Source organism: Antedon bifida, chromosome 6 (genome assembly GCF_963402885.1).
Source record: "Antedon bifida chromosome 6, ecAntBifi1.1, whole genome shotgun sequence".
Lineage (NCBI taxonomy): Eukaryota > Metazoa > Echinodermata > Crinoidea > Comatulida > Antedonidae > Antedon > Antedon bifida.
Genome location: NC_136231.1, coordinates 22,261,669 through 22,284,923, shown reverse-complemented (window position 1 = coordinate 22,284,923; position 23,255 = coordinate 22,261,669). Strand labels below are relative to the sequence as shown.

At 32.7% G+C, this 23,255-nt stretch overlaps 2 protein-coding genes across 3 annotated transcripts; one reads left to right on the top strand and one right to left on the bottom strand.

Moving 5' to 3' along the window:
* The first annotated feature begins 115 nt into the window (after positions 1-115).
* On the top strand, positions 116-13,790 carry LOC144845872 (oxysterol-binding protein-related protein 9-like). 2 transcript variants are annotated; one of them, XM_078703350.1, is made up of 18 exons: positions 116-278; positions 1,097-1,147; positions 1,774-1,852; positions 2,372-2,451; positions 4,336-4,509; positions 4,920-4,970; positions 5,470-5,569; positions 5,934-6,093; positions 6,410-6,501; positions 6,784-6,946; positions 7,461-7,629; positions 8,186-8,273; positions 8,725-8,835; positions 9,001-9,205; positions 9,710-9,791; positions 10,230-10,324; positions 10,734-10,869; positions 11,255-13,790. In XM_078703350.1, exons 1-18 carry the CDS (start codon positions 150-152, stop codon positions 11,342-11,344), a joined length of 2,055 nt encoding a protein of 684 aa, XP_078559476.1. In that variant the 5' UTR covers positions 116-149; the 3' UTR covers positions 11,345-13,790. The 2 variants fall into 2 exon arrangements, with proteins under 2 accessions (XP_078559476.1, XP_078559477.1); XM_078703351.1 differs by lacking the exons at positions 9,710-9,791; positions 10,230-10,324; positions 10,734-10,869; positions 11,255-13,790 and adding an exon at positions 9,535-9,596 and having other exon boundaries at positions 9,001-9,209.
* Positions 13,791-13,808: 18 nt separating this feature from the next.
* On the bottom strand, positions 13,809-22,916 carry LOC144845873 (ferric-chelate reductase 1-like). Its single transcript, XM_078703353.1, has 17 exons — positions 22,846-22,916; positions 21,606-21,675; positions 21,032-21,214; positions 20,570-20,659; positions 20,281-20,431; positions 19,795-19,976; positions 19,216-19,398; positions 18,773-18,862; positions 18,250-18,397; positions 17,877-18,005; positions 17,343-17,458; positions 16,970-17,077; positions 16,586-16,677; positions 16,066-16,124; positions 15,581-15,733; positions 15,148-15,245; positions 13,809-14,654 (listed from the first exon to the last, which is right to left on the bottom strand). Exons 1-17 carry the CDS (start codon positions 22,851-22,853, stop codon positions 14,553-14,555), a joined length of 1,962 nt encoding a protein of 653 aa, XP_078559479.1. The 5' UTR covers positions 22,854-22,916; the 3' UTR covers positions 13,809-14,552.
* Positions 22,917-23,255: the final 339 nt, after the last annotated feature.

The window sequence follows — 23,255 nt, the reverse complement described above, 5'->3', positions numbered from 1 at the left end:
GTTCTTTCAAATACTTTTCGTCGTCCATGAGAGGCGCCCTTTCTCGAGCGCACAGGTCGGCGAGCTAGGCTAGGCCTACTAGGTTGCTCGGCCTATCACCACACTCACTGGCGGGCGGCGGGACGATCGTCAAACCAGTTTGTAAGGAGATGTCAGAGGTTCCAGTGCTTAGTTTTGGAATGGAGGGGCCACTTAGTAAATGGACTAATGTAATGAAAGGATGGCAATATAGATGGTTTGTTCTGGACCAAGAAACTGGCCTTTTATCATATTATACTGTGAGTAGTAGGGCCTATAATAATTTATTATGCCTTTGGTTGAATATGCCTAGCTAGGCCTAGCTAGTAGAGGCCTAGGCTAGCTAGGTAGGCCTACTTTACTTACTCCCTCTGACTACTGGAGTGAAACCTAAGTACAGTACTAGGCCTAGTAGGCCTAGGCTAGTACTAGTAGTAGCCTATATATAATAGTGTATTCCTAGTTTTGGCAATTTTTAATTAACGTTGACATGATAAAGTTAAATGTGTTTATACTATAGGCCTATACTAGGCTAGTCTAGGGCCGTAGAGGCATACAAACAAGGATATCATTGTTAATGAATATAATATATCAAAGAAAAAAATTCTCAGTCTCAATTAATTAGTTATTAATTTAAGTTGAAAAGTAAGATTGACTTGACTATATGGTCGTTTTGGGTACACTACTAGACAATATCTTATATATTATATCAAACTTACAATTCGTGTATGCAGAACACATGATAAGTTATAATAAATATACGAGGAAACGTCAAAAATGTTTGTGCTTGAAATACGATGTATTGTATACCAGTCAGTGGTGTGCCAGGATTTGAAGCTATAACCTATTTTTAGGGGTCGGGGCGGAGTCAATCTTCCCCAAGGGAGGGGAGGAGAAGCTCTCCCCGAGGGCCAGCATATTTTGATACTTCGACCCCTTTCTATTTACTTTGCTATGTAACAATTTTATCGCTATACAGTAATACTAATAGCTATAGGAAACAAATGTGCATTTCTGTAGTAATCTGATATTTACATCCACACTAAATAATTAAATATTTCATTTGCTCTTTTTTTAGTCAAAAGAAAAAATGGTGAGAGGATCACGTAGAGGCTGTGTCAGATTGAAGGTATAATATACAAACAAATAATTTAATTTTTAAGGGTGTCTTTAGCCATATTATGTCAATAACCTGAATATTTTTTACACATTCATTCAAGCAAGTCTACTGATGTTTTCAAGAGTGTGCTTAAGACACATCTGCTGTCGGCTGCTTTTGGCAATTTGTAAGATTTAATTTGTTTAGCTAGATACCCACATCACTGAGAACACCTGTGAGTTATGTAATGGCTGGTCTATGCACCTTAAATTGCTGGTAAACGGAAGCAGTGATGTGGGTTCGATTTAGTTTTGTTTTTTTTATTCGGTTTTTGTCAAATTTATCAATAGTATTTAGGTTTAAGGGGAATATGTTTCATGGTTTTCACAAGCGCCTTGAGCACTTTAGTGGATATGTGCGCTGTATAAATCTTAATATTATTATACACAGACCCTACTTGAATTGAATTCTTTTTCAATTGGCTTTTCATACAGTATTACTGATAATTGATTTCTTCAGTATAAAGTTGCTTCTTTTATACCTTGTCTTTTACACCCAAAGAGGTTTATGAGTATGAATGCACAGCTATTTCTTTTTGTAATGGATAGGGTAGCATGATATTTTTCTTATAGGGAGCTTTTATTTTTTGCTTTTAGGGAGCTGTGATTGGTATAGATGATGAAGATGACTCTACATTTACAATCACATGTGACAACAAAATGTTCCATTTTCAAGGTAATTATACAAATAATAAATGTTTTAATAATGAGTTGAATAGGAAGAATGTTCTATAGATATTTTTAACGAATGAATAAATTCTCCCAATACTCTCCAAATAAAAACATTCACTATTTTGTTTTTATAACACACTAACATTTTTGGAGAGCGATATCAATTTAGACAAGGCACTTAAATTAGCTTTAAATCATTGCATGATTTTGAAGAATGGGAACAACTGTATACAAAAAGTGGAATCGTGGGAAAAACAAAACTAGCCTAGATCAGTTTCAGTTCCCGCTTTTTCGATTAGCTAATTTGCCTTTCTACACTAGCATTTAGGCCTAGGCTTTAAAGTGCAGATGTGTTCAGTACACTGGACCTCCAGTCCTTATGAAAAAAAGACCACCACCAGAGCAATTGTTGAGGAGTGCCTTGAAGCAGTGCCGATTATATAGCTCAAACTTATCAAATTGGCTTCAGTTCTCATGCAATAAGTATAATTATATTTTATATTATTTTTTTTTTTATTATCAGCTCGAGATTCAGATGAAAGAGGTCAATGGGTGAAGGCGTTAGAGGATATTATTCTTAGGCATTCACATCAGCAATATCTGGTAAGCATTTGCATTCTTTTTAACCCTTTCATATTGATGAATCAAAGGTTCTGTTTCTGCTCCTAAATACCAGTTATTAACCGTGTAAATAAATTAACTCCAATTTCTTGGAATCAGAAACGGGTTAAATTTTTAGTAACTGGTTGACTTGCAGCCTGAAAATAATGGTTAAAAGCACCCAATTAATTTGCCATTTTTGATCAATTGGATGATTTGGTTATTGATGTGCAACGCAAAATAATGGTTATTTGATTAACAGTCGCTGACCTTGAATGAACTACACTGCAGTAACGAGAGCCAGAACCCCTTGTATTTTGGGTAATGCTAACGATTTCTGTCGACTTTGGGTTCCTTAGAGTCTCCTAACTAGAGATTGCGATTTAACGATAATTAGTGTAGGCCAAACACCATCACTTCTAGGCTTTAATCTACCATAATTGTACAGTAAGTACAGTAGAATGAGAATGCATCAAGTATTACTGCTAATCTCCTTTTCTCAGCTAAACTTGTTCAAAATGCTGATTATTTATAGTGTATACTATTTCAATAAAGTTCTTAAGCAGTTTTATATTTTAAATATTATGCTCTATAAATGTATATCATGCAGTTTGTTCTTTCATTTGTATGTATGGTATTCATAGCCGGCCGCTTAAAATGATTAGGATCGACATATTTATTAAATTATCGCAATAGGCCCAATAGTATTTATTTCAAAATAAAATGCAGTTTGTGACCTTAAATTAGATCAAAACAAGATGTACAGGGATAGTAGTATCTTTCCTACTTGTTTTTTTAGCCATAGTGATTATGTTATCTTTTTCTTGATGGTATTGCATTTGTTAATAGTTAATATATGACAGCTTTTATGAGTCCTTCATTTGTAAAAAGTACAGAGTTCATCAATTTGATTAGCCAATGTCATTCATTGGTCCTGTGTCTGACCTTTTGTGGATTATACTGTTTAATGAATGTATTTTTAGTAGCTTTGTACCTCTGTATCAATGCACTACCATCACTATTGTAATTTTCATTCGTTTATTCAAAGAAATATTTCATTTCGGATATTTTGACAGTATGTTATGGATCACCTGTATATCCTAATAAATCAGTACACAGACAGGATTGTGGTAGTGTCTCTTTGACAATCTTTCAGCAAATTCTACAATGTTACTCAATGCCATTATTTCTGGAACTGCTTGGTTGAAACTGATTTAGTTAGTTGACTGATTGCCATATTGATAATGGCAAGGTGGATTATTATAAAATACTTCTTTCATGGTTTGAGTGGTTTAAGTACTCTTTTCTTTTAAAGGAATCCAATTCTTTTTTAAGTCTTTTACTGAATTCATGGAAGCCAGATTGACTGTCAACTTGTTTTAGATTGTATTGCACAAGTTCATTTTATCAAATCATATCTGGAAAAAATATTTGTCATAGCTTTTAAGTTGAAATTGCAACATGCTTCCTGCAGCTTACCTTGCGAGATGGCAATATCGTGCCACAGAATTCTCGGTTGATGAACACAGAGAAAAGTTAGAGGTGAAGGTAATGTTCTTAATGATCAGTTTTATTTGTTCTACCATATGCCATTTGTATTTATGTTTCTTATTTATTAAATTTATTTATTTTATTTCAACAATATTTTACATGGGTGATCCATTGGTCTTAACTTCAGTAAACTTGGTTTGTCACTCTCGTCTAAAATGTTTTGTTAAACTTTTCAACCATACATCAGATATATAACACCGTAATAATGTAATCAAATTACACATGATTGTTTGTTTTTCTGCAAAGTTCCATTACTGTATTTAAATTGTTATTGTACAAAAAAAATGTTATTACCAATTTTTAAACCTTTTGTTTTCATTTTGTTTTCATTTTTAGTTTAAATCACCAAAGAATACATCATCAATTAATGATTTTGAACGCAAGTTAACTGAAGCTGATGCTTATCTCCAGTTACTTATAAACCAAGCAGAATCTCTAGAAGCTAAGATGCAGACTGTAAACACAGACCAGGAAAATGTAAAGCAAGAACAGGTTCTGTCAACAGCTAAGGTAATAGCCTGGACTTTTTTATTTGAGTGAACATAAAGTATATCTATGTCCACATGGGCTGCACTGGTACTCGTCGTATATGAATGTTTTGATTGAGGTGGACATTCACATTGACACACTAGTGTACGTACAGTTATGATGTAATCACCTTTCGCGCATGGTGCTAATCATCTGAGACGTTTTGATGACAATATTTAACATTATATTATACTTTTATTGTCGGTCAAATCAACATTACAAAAACATGGCTCAAATGACCCTTCAGTCAATTTGTTGGTCAAAAAAAAAGTTGAAAGGAAATAAAAAAGTTTTTAATATATTCTTTTTTATTCGAAAATATTTTATTTTAAAGCAATTAATTAATCTTCTATGTTTGTTTACTGATTAAATATTATTTCTAATTTGTTTAGAGTATGATAGAATCCATTAAACAAGCTATTGTTCTATTACAAGTTGCCAAGGTAAAGAACCTTTCTGTTATTACTCATTATACATACTTGATTATAAAATGATAGATGTTCTACCACAGACCACTAAGGTTCAAAGGTCACTCGCCTATATACAAACAATTTTTATCCATGTACCATATTACTTTAAATATTGACATTGATATACAGTAATACTGTGTTTGACCTATGACCTGTCCAAGAAATATATTGAAACAATTTTGGATCAAATCAATCAATAGTCTGTCATACATGAAATCTATCTAGATGGAGTTATATTCAAGCATTGGTTTTACTCAAAAAAATGTCATAAATGAGTTATTTTTGTTGGATACATACAGGTTTTAATTCTAATACTTTGAACCATGTTTGTAAATATTGTAAACAATAACATTTATTGTATAAAGTATACTGATTATACATATATCACTTTATTAGTTTTGTTAGTTTGTACTGTACCTACAATAAATTTATATATATATAATGAAATGTGTATCTGTTTGTATTTGTTTAGACTACCTTGTATCCAATGAATGGAATAATCCAGTCTGATTTGGGAGATGAGGCAAGCTCAGCTGATAATCCAAGCTCATTGAGACAATCTACCACCTCAGGTATTATAAGCAAAATGTCTAACTCAAAATTTACATTTTTTTTTATGTAAGCAGTTTACATTCACATTTGGATCCATATGGCAGCAGTGAAGTTGATGTTTTATTTTGTTTATATGTAAAGCTATGTCTACACTATCAAACTAGTTTGACAACAAGTGTTATGTGCCTAAATATGGTAGTGATTTACCCAAATATAGTAGTGATATACCCAAATATAGTAGTGATATGACATCATCATGTCCATATAGAGGCACGTCACATTTGTTGTTGTTGCTTAATAGTGCTTTGATAGTGTAGACTAGGTTGGGGGAAGAAAATTATGAAAAGGTTTTACTCCAGTAATCTGTAAATTGTTATTTTATAGGTAACCATCCAAATGATTCTGCAACAGCCCAACCATTAAGAATGGAGCAGTCTAGTATAGAATCACCTATAAGAACACAGATCCGATCTGACCTAATTCCCACCGTGTCCTACTCTAGTAGTGAAGATGAAGAATTTTTTGATGTTGATGAGTATCAGAGGTAATTTTCTATTTCAATTGTGGAATGGTAAAGAATTGGGCTAGGAAATCTTCTAGGCCTGTTAAAAAGGTTCTGGTTTCCTAAATGAGTGTTACATGGTATTAATGTTTCATTACAATTATTTACAAATATAGTACAGTGATAAAAATAAAAAAAATATAAAGCAATTGATTGAGTCAGAGAGTGAAGGCACATTTCATTTGGTGAAAGATGAAAAATCATAAATATAACATTTCATCTTTCTTGAAATATCTTGAATTTGCACCATCGCACCCATAAACATTCATTATTTGTAAAATATATATATCATTTTCAGTGATGAAGAAGTTACAAAAAGACTGAATGGTGCTGAAAAAGAAAGAACAGAGTCTTTCTCAAAATATGATGAATCTGAAGATGAAGACGATGGTAACTATTTTTATTTTTTAATAAATAAAAAAAGTATTTTAAAAATAAAAACAATTAATACAAAACTACTACTTTTGTATAGAATAGTCAATTTTGTTATGTAATTCTACGCATTTGTTCAAAATATTTTCGAGTGGAATATTGCTTCATTTATATGATTTATGTCTACATTTTGATAAAATAATTTTTAATTGTATTCTGTAGATGAGAAATTTTTATCAAACACTTTAAATTAGGAAATATAGATGAAATGATTAAATCGCTTAACCCCTTTTTTTTCAGTAATTGACTGCGAGAAGCATGGAAGTGTTATCACGCATCTGCTGTCACAGGTTCGCCTTGGGATGGATTTAACCAAAGTTGTGCTTCCTACCTTCATATTAGAGACTAGGTCAGCTTTAGAGATGTATGCAGACTTCTTTGCTCATCCAGATCTCTTTTCAACGTAAGAGAATTTTTTTGCACATGTTTTGTACCGAAATACTCTATAGTATTTCATTTCCAAATTATGTCTCACAATCACAAATTTAGATCGATACTTGCAAAAACTAATAGGTCAGTTTCTTCTTTCTACCCAACAGCAATCCGTGCAATTAATGACACATGTTTACGTTAAGTTTTTACTTCCCCAAAACATTGAAAAACTGGAATGGGGTCCGGCTAGGCTTAGTTTTTTACCAACCCTGAAACCAGTTCTAGAAATACCTGGATGGTGTCCAGCGGGTGATAGTTTCACCATGTAGTTTAAGTTCTTTTTATTTATTTCTTGTTCCGAAATCGTTCACATTCATTTCAATGTAGATGTTTTTTATATGTTAACAAATGACAATAAATTTACTTGAATTGAGAAAAAATATCATTAGACAATTAACTTGAATATGGTTTTCAAGACAATTAAAATACAGAATGTTAATGTTAATAATAATTACTGGTAACACACATCATTTTGTTTCATTTAGAATCTCAACTCTAGATGATCCGAAGGAGAGAATGATACAAGTTTTACGTTGGTATGTGTCTGCCTTCCATGCAGGACGCAAGGGATCTGTTGCTAAGAAACCCTACAATCCAATTATTGGTGAAACATTTCTTTGTTACTGGGATGTTGACCCCGAAAATACAGATAAGGTATAATTAATTTTATATTAAAGGCCTTAACTATTGTATATCGAAGAATGTAGAAGAAACAAAAGATCTTTTATAAGGAGTTTGTTTCCCTTTATATATTACTAGAAAAGATACCCGCCGCAGAGTGTGTAACAACCCTCTCCCATTACATCATATAGCCAACCCAACCCCTCCATATGAATGGCTCAAACCCAGCATTCTCCCCTTCTCACCCACCCCAGAACTCGGTGGAGTTTAGTTTTAAATCTTCATTACATCCCCAAACCCAAAGTTCTGCATTGGTATTTTTTGGCCTTCCATGAAGGATGCACATTATTTGTTGCCGATCAAATAAAAAAATATGAAAAAATTGTGAAAAATGGGGCATTTAGACGCTTTTTCTGGCCACTAAGGGAATAATTTTGCCAGAAAAGGCTACCTTACTGCTACACATTGAGCAGTACAAATGACTACCTGTTGCAAAGATTGCAAAAATGTCGTACACAAATATCACATATCACAATTAGATCACAAAAAAGTTCACAATAGTGTAATACAGTATGTTTTTCTTTATTAGAATGATTTAACAACAGATGGACCAGTTCCATGGGCTCCTAAAAACACAGTTTCTTTCATTGGGGAACAAGTGTCTCATCACCCGCCAAGTGAGTCCTTATTACTTTCTTTCTCTCATTCATACAGTACATTCTTACTAAATAATTATCGATCTATAATTATCTATGTTCCATAATTTGTTCTATTTCTCTGTGTGTTACATAATCATTTTGAAAATTAAAGCACTTTCTTATTATCAGTGAGAGGATAGTTCAAATTACAGAGGAAGTAAAATTCCTATTTTTTTGTACACTAATATTATGATTATTTTACTTCAAAAATTACCTACTGAATAGCCACCAACTTTTGTTCGCAGTTTTCTCATCTTCTGGAGAGTGACTTGATATGGTACCATGATCTTATCATCAGCTTCTACTACCTATAACGACTGAATAATAGTATTTTACAATTTTTAGAGAAATTCATGTTTTTTATGTCATGGTTTCAGTTACACATTTTTGATTGTAGATTTAATCAATATTATATCATTTTTTCTTGTAGTATCTGCATTTTATGCTGAGTGCTATAACACACAAATGGCATTTAATGCTCATCTTTGGACAAAATCTAAGTTCTTAGGATTATCAATAGGTGTTGATATGATTGGCCAAGGTAATATACAACTTCCTTCCTGTTACTGTACAGTACATCCATTTGGTATGCTTGTGCGTTGATTTGGTGAGATGCACCACATTCGGTTATGTTTGTTTTGATATTATGTACTGTACCTACCTGTGTCATGTACACAAGTTTCACTTAACATGTTTTTTTTTTCAGCCTGTGTTTCTGACCTCAAACATGAAGAAGATTACATAATGACATTTCCAAGTGGATACGGTCGATCTATTCTAACAGTGCCATGGTTTGAAATGGGAGGTAAATGTCAAATACTATGCAATAAAACTGGTTTCTCTGCGCAGATGGCATTCCACACTAAACCATTCTATGGGGGTAAAAGGCATAGGATAACAGCTGAAGTTTTGTAAGTATATATATGATGTTTGATAGATAAATCATGTATGATTCCACCAAACTTTCAATTTAAAATTACGATTGTGAGACATTTAATAAATAGGCAAACTGCCCTAAAATGTCTTGACATGTTTCGGAAACTATTCTCATCATGTTGTATGTAAATGAGGAAGTAATTAGCATGATAAAAAAACAAGGAATGTAGACAACAAACAATCATATGGCAAGCGTGACGCCTAAGTTATAAATTTGTTTGTTCAAGGAAGGTTTCCTCCACGTGATGTGGAGGAGGACTTCCTTGACCTTAAGTTTAACGGTAAAGCATTCTGCATTAGCGAGAGCCTAATATGATGTTTGAATATTAAACTCTCCCAAAATCTAGACTTTTTTTTAGGTCCAAAGGGTCCCAAATTCTTTTTACGATCAAAAACATATTCAGACTACCAAACTTGACAGTATTATCAGTGTTTAAAACCAATGATTAAAAAATACCATATTTTTGTTATTTGTATAGTCATGTTTCTGATAGTAAAAAACCCATTTTATCGGTTCAAGGAGAGTGGAATGGAGTGATGTATTCTAAAGGATCAAATGGGGTGAGTATAGACTTGGTGTTCAAACTATTAACAGGAATTTTTTTTCTACTAAGTGAAAAGCATACCAGGTTGTTTAAGAGCTGCCTTTTTTTCTGTTTATCAATACAATCAGTATTAGTGATTTTTTTCAATTTTATTTATAAATTTGTATTTATTATTTACTATCTGTGCGATAAATGTCTTCTTCAATGTTTGATTTTTACTCTTTGCCTTCAATACTTTCATGTAGGTGTGATCAGCAGTATGGTAATAACATAGGTACTGTATATAATAATAATTATACAGAAACCAACAATAATAGTAACCAGTGTTTTTCCCAATGTATAATGTACTGGGTAATGAATGGTAACGATGTATTAATAATGTTATTGTAAACAGAATCTTGTATTTATTTGAAGGTTTTTGATTCTATACGAAGCAAAAATATTGTTTTCACAGAAATATGATGTGCCTTTTGTTGACACAAAATCAATGAAAATTATCAAGAAAAAGTTGAAACCCTTACCAAACCAAGGAGAATATGAATCGAGAAGGTAAAATATTTTTCCCGTTATACACAAAAGTCCGTTTTAATTAGGGAAGCTCTTGTGGTCAGATATATTCATTTTATATTGTTTATTACTTTCTTGTTGAGTTGTATTGTACTTTGTGTGTCGTACACAGCAATATCCGTAAAATATAAATTAATGATGCCAAGTGCTTTAAGATATTGTCCAATTTCTTGAGTACTCTCCATTCTAAATATAAAAACTTTCAACTTCTTATCTTTTGCAAATTGTTTTCAAGCTTTTTCTGGTAAAAATTGGCAAGACTGTGTGGCCAAAATACCTTGTATAGCGTGGGAGTGATTACAATGTTGTGAAATGGAGAAGAAACCTGGTCAATCCAGGTGTATGTTCATTGTATGTTAGGTTTTTATTTGTTTTATTAATGCAATTGCAGGCTATGGAAGGACGTAACACTTCATTTAAAATCAAAGGATATGGATCAAGCTACGGAAGCTAAGCATTTTCTTGAACAAAGGCAACGAAATGAAGCTAAAGAACGAAAAGAAGCTGGTACTACATGGCAACACAAGGTATTTATTATTTTCATTTTGTTCTTTTTGGTCTCTTTACCATAATAATGAGTGTTTTAAAAAAGTTCCCTATCATCCCAATACCATTTCCATCACTAAATGTTGTTCATATGCTTGTTTAGCTATATGTTAGCAGTTACAAACAGCACACACAGCAAGTTGATTTCCGAATGCGATCAGGCAACGTCGCATGCAAAATTTTCTTAAAATGTTTGCACAAAGCTGAACCTGTATTAGAGCCGTTCATTATTACCATTTGATATCACTTTTCTATGAGATAGGGCGCTAATTCCAAATGGCACATGGTGCCTAATTGACCAATCAAATTGCAAGAATACAATCAGGTGTGTTATGATATGTAAAAAACACTGTTTTCATTTTACAGCATTTCCATGAAGATGGAGAGATCTTTGTATACAACCATCATTTACAATCAAGAAAAAGTAAAACGAAAGAAGAATCATCAACCTCTTAGTGTATAACATCACCTTTATATTGTATACAGCTGCCATGAGTCTTTATAAATACATTTTCCATCATAAAATGAGACTAAAATTTGCCAATTTTATCATTTTTTAGATAAATAAATTTCTCAGAAATGAATGTTAACCATACTTCATTTGGACTAGTATGTGTTTATTTCTGGTTGTTTGTGTAAACAAAACAATGCAGTCAAACTGGTTTATGTCGTAAATATCTCAATAATTTCTACTCTTGATGCTTTAGGATTGTTTTAAAATATTGTGCTTATGAGCGATGTTTTCTTATTTTGTTGAAGCAAGTCAATTTAGAAAATAATTTTTAGGAAATGTTTGTACTAGTAAGAGAATTATAGTATTCATTTATAACTATAGATCAGCTTACAAAACTACAGTACCTATCTCTAATCTTCAACATCAATTTGTTTCTTTCAATGCAAACTGATCTTCCGTTCCCCTATTTTACATTCTCTCTAGTGGTAAAACTCTTCATCTCGCTTGTACAGAAATTCATAGAACTATATTGTATCGTGATAGAATTGTTATTGTTTATTTTTTTCTTTTGTATAATGTCCATATTAAAATGTAGTATAGGCCTACATTAAATCCCATCACAAGTCTTTGAAGAGTAATTTTTTTAAACTCCACTTTAAAGCGATTTTTTATGCAAAAGTGAAATTGATAGCGAGTGTGGACTAATATTGGCAATAAAGTCAAATATATTGTTTAAAACTGTAAATATGTTATTAATAAAGTACTACCTAATAATATTGTATTTAATATTGGTATAATAGTTCAAAATGTACAGGATACCTCAAGCGTACAGGTAATGTACAGATAAAATTGAATGATTGAATTTCACTATCAATGTTTTTTTTATTTAAAGATGTATTGTCCCCCTGAAAAAATAATTCTTAAAAAAATTTTGGTTGAATATTCCATTTTAATGTAACGTAATAGTTATCCACTTTGACCAAAAACTGGATCTAAAAAAAATGTATTTACCTGAAAAAATGTAATTTAAAGCAAAAAATGTTCAAATTGGCTGCCAGCCAATGGATTTTTGGTTGAATTTAAGTGAAAACATTATTTTTTTTCTACGGAAGTGATTAACTTAAAACTACAAAATAAGATATTTTGATTCTGATTTGATCAATCTTCATTTTTCATGTTTTTGGGGGACAATACATCTTTAAGCTAGTTGCAATTTTTAGGCAAAATTTAAGACCGTAAACCTCCTCAAACAGAACTGCATTACTTTAGTTATCGTTATTTGTTTATAGTATTTTTATATTTACATAATATAGTATTCTTATATTTACAAGATAGTGTACAAAAATGTATGCGGAGAGGCTATGCCTACACTATCAAACTTTATGTGACAAAAAATGTGATACCATATGGACACGATGACGTCATATAACTACCATATTTGTTTTTAAAACTAGTTTGATAGTGTAGCTTAAGATCTGTAATGTTTTAATTTAGGCATACAGCAATAATATTATTATATAGCAATCTAGCTGTGTTAACCTAAATCCTGTCGATTATTTTGTAATACCTGTATAGAATTCCTATCTTGATTATGTCATATTATTTGCTTCCATTTTTACAATATTGCCTCATTTTAAATAATTTTCCTGTTGATTTGTAGAGAAGAACAGACATTTATGCTCTATTGCTCATTCGGAGTATGCTGACAAATTTAATTTCGTATTTTATTTAACGAGGTCTGTCAGTGGGTGTAGTAGTGACAGAAAAACGCGACGGATTTACACTATTTATCCTTATATGTCAGGGACCTCAAAACCATGCTTCGCTATGTAAAGCTAAGACGGTGCTTTCGAAATTAGTTGGAATTTAATTATGTTATTAATCACCACCTCCAATATGTAAGATAGTATTATATTAAATAATAGATGTATATTTTTATGTAAAATTTCGTTTTATTAACTGTATGTAAACGTATTGTTTATTTTACGTCACCAATTATATTCCTGTGTTATTCAGCCACTACTAATTATTTAAGCAATTATATTGTTAAATTAGTCTACTGTAATTGAATTTAGGACTCGTCTGAAATCTGTTTGACAGAATCATGATTTCATCCAATTACCCCGTGATTAGTAAGCAAGACTCTTAAACCATACCACTAAAAAGCCAGTTTCATTGTTATTCACTGTAAGAAGTCTGATAAAATGAGAGTAATAAGTCTTCCCCTGATGTACACTTCAGAAATTAAGGGTTTACATTAATGCTGTAACTCATGGTCGAAACTAATTTTATTTTGCAAGGTAAAGCTCAATGGTATTTTCTTTTTTCACAGAGCCAAACAAAACTATGTTAAATTCCCATTATTTTGAATAAATATAGCAATTATGAACTCAATCATTTTTGTATGTATTTAAATGATGACATCGATTCTCGTACGGTACAATAAACAACACGTATAACCTTCAGTGTGAAACTATTCAAACGAGTCGTTCTGTTTATTAAGTTGACTGATTAGTACAATATAAAACTTAACTTACTTACTTATAAAAGACTATTTTAAAAGTTATAAAAAGTTAATAAAAAAGATAAGAAAGATTTAAAAATACATAAAGATTTTAAAAAAAACTGCACTCACTTATTATGATTCCTCATTCATATAGTTATTAATTTATGATTTATTGAAGAAACAACTTAATGTTCCTTTATTATGCAGTATGTCTTCATTCCTGGCGATATGAAATACACCTTAATGCCTTTATTACTTCTACCTTGTCCATAAAAACATCAAAGTAATTGATTAAGTAAATTACAGTCAATAATAATGATGAATATACTACTATTTGTACTAAGTACAAATTATGATTGCTTAGTCTCATTTCATTTTATATGACAAAGTATGCATCTCTCCAAAGCACCAAGCAGTCATTTGAGATATTTAGCCCTCGAAACACGCGAGTATCTTTCATGATTACACAAGATGACTTTAAAAACTGTACTAGGCCGATTACATTTGACCAATACCTACTTTTTTACAAAAATATATTAGTTAAATCATTCTTAATTTTGATATATATATACAGAAATGTCTTAAACTACAGTATTAAAAGGTGTAAAAGAGAAAACTGTGTATTCGATGAAATCATTCTATTTTTTCTAACGTATGGCCTATACCTTCATTATCTTTGTTTTCTCACGATGTTGGTTTAGCTTTCAAGAATCTTTTATTACGATTGTGATTACAAGATATAGGACAGTAAGTGTAACTCCGATTATGTACAGGAAATACATAATATTCCTCACAGCAGCCGAACCCTGTAACAAAGAAGAAAACTATTATATTATAAAACTGTGTACAGTTTTTTTTCATGACAACATAGGCCTATACCTATTTATTTTGATACTTTGACAAATTTAGATAATAAGGCACTTTTACAGCGCATTCCTAATACAGTGTGTGCTGTCTAATTAGCACATCAGAAGATTTTTTTTTACACCATATTTAATGAGGGTGATCCATCCAGCAATTGCTGATCATTAGGGACCCTCAGAGGTTCACAAGACAAACATATACAAGATGCTCTACATAAACAAAGTCACAAGTCTTTGGGAGTGGAGTTGTAATTTTGTCCTTAGAAAAACCCAGGACCCTTGGAGTGGTAGCCGAGCATCATAACCACCAAGCCACAACTCCACAACTCCACATGATTTGCTTGGATAATGTTTTTTTATTTTGACCTCAAATGTTACTTTTTTTTGTTGAGACGAATTATTTTATTACAGACAGAATGTACAAACGATGTCTTACAACAATTTTTTCTTGCGTTCTTTGTGTTGGTCTGTTTCTTTGTTCTTCAAATGGTGTATCCGTTACAGAATCTAAAGCAATGTTATCAGTGCTAGTCTCTGAAATATAAACAACATTTTATTTATGTGCACCTATTTTAATTGTTTTACCGTAATTAGCAGTAAAAAAACTGTACCATAAATTACTCATTTATAGGTCCATGTCTTAACAATAAATACATTAAATGAAAAGTAGTCCAAAACTGTAGTCCAAATATTTTTGTTTGTGTCGAATGGCCGAGCTGTTAGAGCCAACTTGTAATGATTCTGTTCAGAGTAGGCTACTATGATATGAATCGTTCGTTTCAGACATTAACAAGTCAACAAATCGTGTCTCTATAAGTAGCGATATCAAGCAAAAATAATGCATTTTGTTTCATTCATAAAGTTCTTACCTTTTTTTCTAGTGGAAAGTATGTGTAATTCAAATACAACAAACATTATTACAATAAATATTGTAAAACCAATCATAACGTTAAACGCATCAATGTCTGTCACATTTCCTGTAGTACTGTAGTAGATTCTGACACCATAAAACGTTGCAACAACTACAAATAAAAGTACAGGTTGTTATATTGGTATACTATCAGAATAATACAAAATAAAGTAGACATTTTTTCTACAATCTATTGATTTTGAGATACATTGTTTAGGCTATATCAAAGGCGACAAATCATGAATACAGCCTGTTTCCCACGAACGACACATTTTAGTTGGAGAGTCACTTTTGGATGTATCATCTGAGTTATCTTAAACACGTAGCCAGTGGAAACCCGGCTTTAACAATGTTTTTCAAACCGGTAGAAATGAACACTACAATCAGAGAAGACTGAGTGAAAAGAAAACCATCAAAAGTTATAAGAAACCTCTTATTACTTACTTGCACAAAGCCATCCTAGGAACCCAACAGCAAAGTGCAAAACATTGAAAATTGGCCGCCTGAATAAAAAATAATAAAAATGATAACATAGGGGGACATTAGAAATAGTGGTGAGTAAACTTATAATATAATAATTGTGTTTTGGGACTGGTGGCCCGTATACTGAATAAAATCTCTCATTGGCGAGAACTGAAGATACTTTGTATAAGAATCCTGAATAAGTAACAGGCTTTAGACATTATAATATAACTAGAATACATACTTGTAACCACCCGCCACCTCACTCGTCACTTTCCCTGAAGAAAATGTGATTCAACCGAAATAAGCAACTTCGTTTGTTGCTTCAAAGTAAGAAACCCTGAAACAGGTTTTATGCTTATAGGATTATAGCCTCTTACTCACAACTTTTTTTTTATTTCATATTTTTATTTTTGGGTTCAGAACAATAAAAAAAAACAAATGAGATTACTCTTCAACTAAGAGTAGTTTACATTAAGGAGATACTTGTTTTGTATCTTACCTTGGGGTTCCTGGGTGTGGCCTAAATATGGCCATGACAGGATTCAATGTTCCCAGTCCAACGGCAACGGTCCCAATTATGGCGTGATAATACTAAAACAATGAAAGTAAATGTATTACCGTATCCTTTCTTCATTTTTTTTTAAACAAAAAATTACACAAATACTTTTTAAATAATTTAAGAAGGAAGATTTACTTTCCTTTTAAGGCACAATTCTCACATGTATCTCTGTCGGTGCGTAGAAATGGTTTATTTTAGCATTGTAGGCCTACGCTATTACCCATGCTCGCTTTTGCTCATTCATCCTTTTTACATTATATAAACTCTACACCAGCTACTACTAAACATGAACACGAATGTCATAACGTATTATTGTGAACTTACTGTATTGTCTCCACGGCCTGTTCCAACCCATCCTTCTAGCGTTATAAATATAAGTATAAAACTGGACATAAATGAAAACCAGGCTGTGATCATACACATTGCGTGAAACTAAAGTAATAAAAGAAGGCGTGTTATAGGATAATTCAGTCATTCACTTTATCCATGGTTCAAGCCCAAGTATCACACATGATATGAGGCTCATCTCTCCTACGGTTTATTTTGAAATGTTCAATCTGTATTAGTTAATTTAGTAACAATTACAAAACAATTGTGAATGGCGGTTTCTTTCTCATTTAAAATGTGAACGATGTGGAGGATTGAAATACGAAATAATATCTCAAAGTGAGTTAGTCCCTGGCCTGTATTTACTTACTCTGAACCAAAATGGCTTTCCGCATATCGTCTTGCGTGGAAGAAAGTCTTTTAGGTAACGAGCAGTAACGATACCAATACTGACAAATCCAATCCAGCCGATTATCATAAGTGACCCTAATGAATAATAAATACAGAAAATAATTACATTAGGCCTACATTCTACATTACACAAGTAATTAATTTTACCAATCACAATCAATAGATTATCCGAAGTACACTTATCTGGTCAACTCGCTTGTGTTGCGCTTACGTGGACATTGCGTCCTAGTTGGAATAGCCTGCAGTATGTATACCTGCTGAAAAGAGCTGACATACGCTTTTGAAAAAGAGGCAGTGTGTCAGAAGATGCTATACAATATCCCAAGGCATATTAAGGCATTATTAAATAATGTTATTGTAGTGCTATAAAGTAACGAATATTTTAGTTTGCACACTAATGTAAAGTATTATTTATGTTTAAAGGCTGCTATATACAACTTGATTTACTGTCGCTGTGATACCATCCATTAATCGGGTAATTGAAAATACTCACCATGTGCCTTGATTTTAGCACCACGGTTGTCATCTTCACTGCCACCAACAGAGACTGGAGCCGATTTGAAATCCAAACTGGTTTCAGATGCATATCTTGCGGATTGCGGAGAGTGTTGTGTAATAGATTCTTTAGAAAAAAGTTCAGAAATTGGATAAACAATCTTATATTTTCTATTACGGCTAGCAATAATGTTTATAATAGCCATATACCATGGAGCTGTAATTTGATGGTAAAAGTGCTTAATTTCCAATCCCAAGGCCCAGGGTTCAATCCTAACATAAGCATAGTTGTACTTTATGATATAGTTTATAAGCATAATAAAGTTCATGTATCCATTCATTCGTCCTGTACTAAATACTATAATACTTACGTCCGTTGGAATCACCTTTAGCCAAAATAATAAAATGATCCTGCGACAAGTTAAAGAAGTTTGGAAAACCAGCATTACTGAGTTGTCGTGTAAAGGAACATTTGGTAGTACCATCAACTACTTCAACTTTTTCATTACTAACACCGACCTTCAAACAAACCAAAACAGAAAATCAAATCATTTTGAAATATATTATTTATTTATATTTTTTAAATGAAGTATTTTTACCAGACGACGATTGATGAAAATAAAATCGTCAATTAATTTGTATGATCAATTTATGTGAGGGCATGTGACGCAGTGTGTTGGACGTTGAATCCAAATCTCGTCGCATTGCTTGTATCCATAGGCAAGCCACTTTACTTACATTTGCCTCTCCCACCCAGTGGTAGCGGTCAGACCAGTAATAATGTGCAGCAGCGCATTGAGAGCTTGCTTATATGCGCTATATACGAATGGACTGTTATTATTGATTTAGGTTGTAGAACTTGCACTAGGCTGGAGCAACAGTAGGCCTACTTACGTCATCTTGTATTTCAGGTATTGCCCGACTGATAGCATAATGACGAGTCAACTGCCCACTTGATAAGCAAGCGATGATATCGGAATTTGGCTAAAAATAGATATGTATTTGTTAGAACAAAGTAACAAAAAAATCATTCTCATTTTGAACATTGAAAATTATAAACATTCATACTATATTGAGCTCTGATCCTCAACCAAACAAGTGCTCTGACTGAAAGTGAAAAGTGGGATCGGAAAGCTCTATTTTACGCTGTTATTAAAAGAATTGGCGAATACTGATGTAAATATATAATACATGTTTTAATTCCTTCTAATGATCTATTACTGGAAAACGATTTATCTGATGCTAGATAGTTTGATCAGGGAAGAGTGAAATTACAATTTCACTCTTTCCTGGACCTAATAGTAAAGTCCTTGGTTTGATTCAAGGAAAATGCATACCATTTTATCATCTTTTGAGAAACCCAATGCAACGTAGCCATTATTTCCGGACAGAGTAAATTCAAAATCGAGTTCATCTTGATTCTGAGAGAGAGACCATCCAACAAAATATGTGCACGATGAAGCAGGATAACAGTTAGCCGGTGCTCGCAAACACGATTGACTTTCTCCACAAGGATCCTCCTATTAAAAAAAAATGCCATTGTTGTTATACATTTCTTCATCTTAAATCTATATAGTATCAATTTCCCCTAGTTAAAGTAGTTTGTCTACATTATCAAACTGTATGTGACAGCAAAATTCGATGTGCCCAATTGACACGATGATGTCATATCACTACCATATTTGGGCACATCATTTTTTTTGTTTGATAGTGTAGATAGAGCTTTAGTTTGAGTTCAAAATGTGACAGAGAAGACATTATTCACTTGTTTTGGTGACAAGAAGTAAACCAACTATACTAATGAATATTGAGTACTTAAACACCGCCTGACTCAGATTTTTGAGTGTCATGCTTCGTTGCTGTATTTATTTAATTAGTTTAATAATAACCCAAGAAGTTAAATAAAAGTCATATACACTAGATTGTTCTGTTGACTTGGGCGTATTGGTCCTGCGTTCAGTTGTGGGTTGTCTTGGTTGGCTTGGAAGTGTTACGAGTGTCCCTTGAGCACTTCCTTGTGTCACAGGGGTTTCCGATTTGAAATCATAACTGTCGTCAGATGAATATCTTGAGTTTGACGTATGTTGGTAAATAGATTCTTTAGAAATAAGTTCAGAAATAATGGATAATCAATCTCATATTTTCTATAGATAAATATTATTAGCTATTAATAGCCATATACCGTGAAGCTGTTTGATGGTTATCGTACTTGATTTCCAATCTAATGTCCACCAGGGTTTAATCCTAACATAACCATGGTTATACTTTATGACTACTTAGTTTATAAGCACGATATAGTTCATTTATTCATTCATTTATCGTCCTGTACTCTGTACCAATTTCTATAATAACATGACTTTCATTATCTTGATATTTATAATGTCAGCATTTATATAACTTACCATCTTGTCTCTGGCCTTTTGCTAAAATCAAAAAGTGTGGATCATTCAGGTCGAAATAATTCGTTTGGCCAACTAGACTCAATTGTCTGGTAAAAGAGCAAGTTATTGTACCATCATCTGCAATAGTGGTATTTTCGTTACTAAGTCCAACCTAAAATCAATCATTACAACGCATTGACCAAGAATATACTAATATTTAAACTTTCTAAATGATCAACAAGATAGGCAAATAAATTGATATAGGTCGTGTGGTTTTAAGACCATAAATAGCAACCATGCTTCAACTTACATCTGTCTGTCTCGTTGGTACCGTTCTACCTGAAGCATAGTACCGTAGGATTCTGTTGTCAGATAAACATGAGATAATGTCCGAATTCGCCTGAAAACAACAGAAAATAACCGTTGGCAATGTAAACTAAATAAATGTATGTACACCAAACTCAAATATTGTTTTTATTTAAAAAAGTAAAATGTAGGCCTACATAGGCTAATTACGGAAGCCCGTTCGGGCCACAAGTTAAATATATTTTAAAAGCTGTTATCTGGCCACCGCCACTTAATTATCTGGCAGCCGCCATATAATTAAGTGGCCGCCGCCAGATAATTAAGTGGCGGCCGCCAGATAATTAAGTGGCGGCCGCCAGATAATTAAGTGGCGGCCGCTTAAGTTAATAGTTAACTTGTGGCCCGAACGGGCTTCCGTAGCTAATAACAATGATTGTGGTTTATTGTGGCGATCCTGTCGACTTACCATGTTACCGTCCTTTGAAAAACCTAAAGCTATGTATCCACTTGTACCAGACATACTAAGCTCGAAGTCAACAGCACCATCGGTATTTGACGGAGACCAGCCTACAAAATAGGTACACTCTGAGGCAGGAAAGCAATCATTGGGTGATCGAAAACAGAACTGTGACACTCCACAAGTATCAGCCTAAAATTAATAAAATACATTTAAAATTATGTCACAGGCACATAAAAGTTCGTTAAGTTAAAATTACTCCAAATATGCCAAATATGCGATGATATTATATTAAAATGGATATCTACGCAATAAATTATTTTTAATAAACAGTTACTATAAGAATATGATGATAATATGATGCTCATGTTTGTCGAAAATGAAGTAGAATTTATGTTGATCTGAAGTACCGGGGTCGTGATACAGAGGCAACGCAAAAGCGGTTTTGCAAATTTATGCTCAACATGGGTTATGGTGCAGAAAGTCGTTTAGATTAGACATCTACATTTAGTTTTAGTGAGACAAAAGACGGTTTGAATGTATTGCCAATTGTAGTGTGATCAATATAGGCTCGTATACTTACTTTTGATAGCGAAAGTAATAGTGTTAAATATAGGCCTACCACAAGGAAATTCAGCTTAAAGACATCCATCCTGTGTAAAATAAAACATTAAATTGAAAAAGAAAGTAAAATAAACTTCTTGCCTATAATCATTACAGGAAAAGTAGGCTATTTAAAAGTATTTTAATAATATATATTAGACTAACTTACATAGCCTTTTGCTACGTAAATGAGTGAAATGAGAGTTTAAAACTGTTTCGGCACTTTACGAAAGGCGGGTGGGTATCGGCCAACTCTAAATCCACACGTTGATGTAAAGTCTCCATGTTAAGAAAATGTGGCCGGGTAGTCCCATGGTAGACCATACTAATCGATCGTTAGACGGGCTAATCGTATTCTGCTAATGTATTAGGCCTCTTTCTTAGGAAAGCTCTGCTGTAACGTCACTCGGAAAATTCATGGGTGATTCCCCACGTTATAAAGACTTTTTAATGTGACTACTTTGTTTTCTTGTCCTAATCCTAACCACTACGTGGCATTCCACTTCCTTTACTCATCGTACTGTACTGTATGGCATCATAATGTCCATAAGTGCCTACCATTGTAACGCATTGATATAATAATACGGCACAATAATAATTGCTAACCGCATAATATTTTTATTAACCATGAGTAAACACTTTAGAAAGTCACTTAAATAAAGGGAATCAAATAAAGTGAAAACGACGTACCGGTATGGTAGTATAGACTTACTGCAGTTAAATATTTCTATTATTTTCAGCACCATAATCAAGTACGGGACGTATCATTACATGTTATAAGGGCAGACGTATGCTTCTAATCATTTACATTACTCTAGGCCTATGTCAACAATTAGCTATTTTTACCGTTTACACATACAAAAATAAAATTTCATTAATAAACTGTCTAAAAGAATACCACCATTTTAAATTAAAAACTAAAAGTTGTTTTTTTTCCTTAACTCCAATACAATGTTTATTAGGCCCTACAAACAGCATGTACGGTATATAATAGGCCTAATAATAATCGGGAAATCGACTGAAGGTAGTCAAAGGCTGATGATGTTTTAACTATTTATTAGTACTGGCCTTTTACAGTACATTTTTCCTGAATCAATGAGTTATTATAACTACGTACTTTCTACTACAAGTTTCCTTTCCATCATGGAACCTACAATATAAACATGTCATTACTAACAAGACCATACAAATACAACGTATTACTTAATCATTATACTTACATTATCATTGATATCAGCAGTGCGGTGGTCCTGTGTGGGAATCGGTGTACTTTTGATATTGATTAAATCAGTACTGTATTATACCTGTTGCAAACGTACAATCATATTAGCATTACTATTACCAAGAGATGACACGCATCGACAGTTTTCCATTCATCAAACTATTCTTTTTAAAATGTTGAATGAAGTGTGAAGTGTAGAGTATTATACCATTAAAACCTACAGTCTCATAAAAGTGAACCATGGATGACATAACAAAATGGTCATCTTGGCACTTTAATTGTTGCGTGTAGCTCCTTCATTTGCCATTTTGTTTTATTTTTTGTTCTTTTTTGTAATTTACGTCACCTTTATTAATCTCATATTTCCTATCATATATCTTTTGAAGAGTTCTTATTAGGAGCTACAGA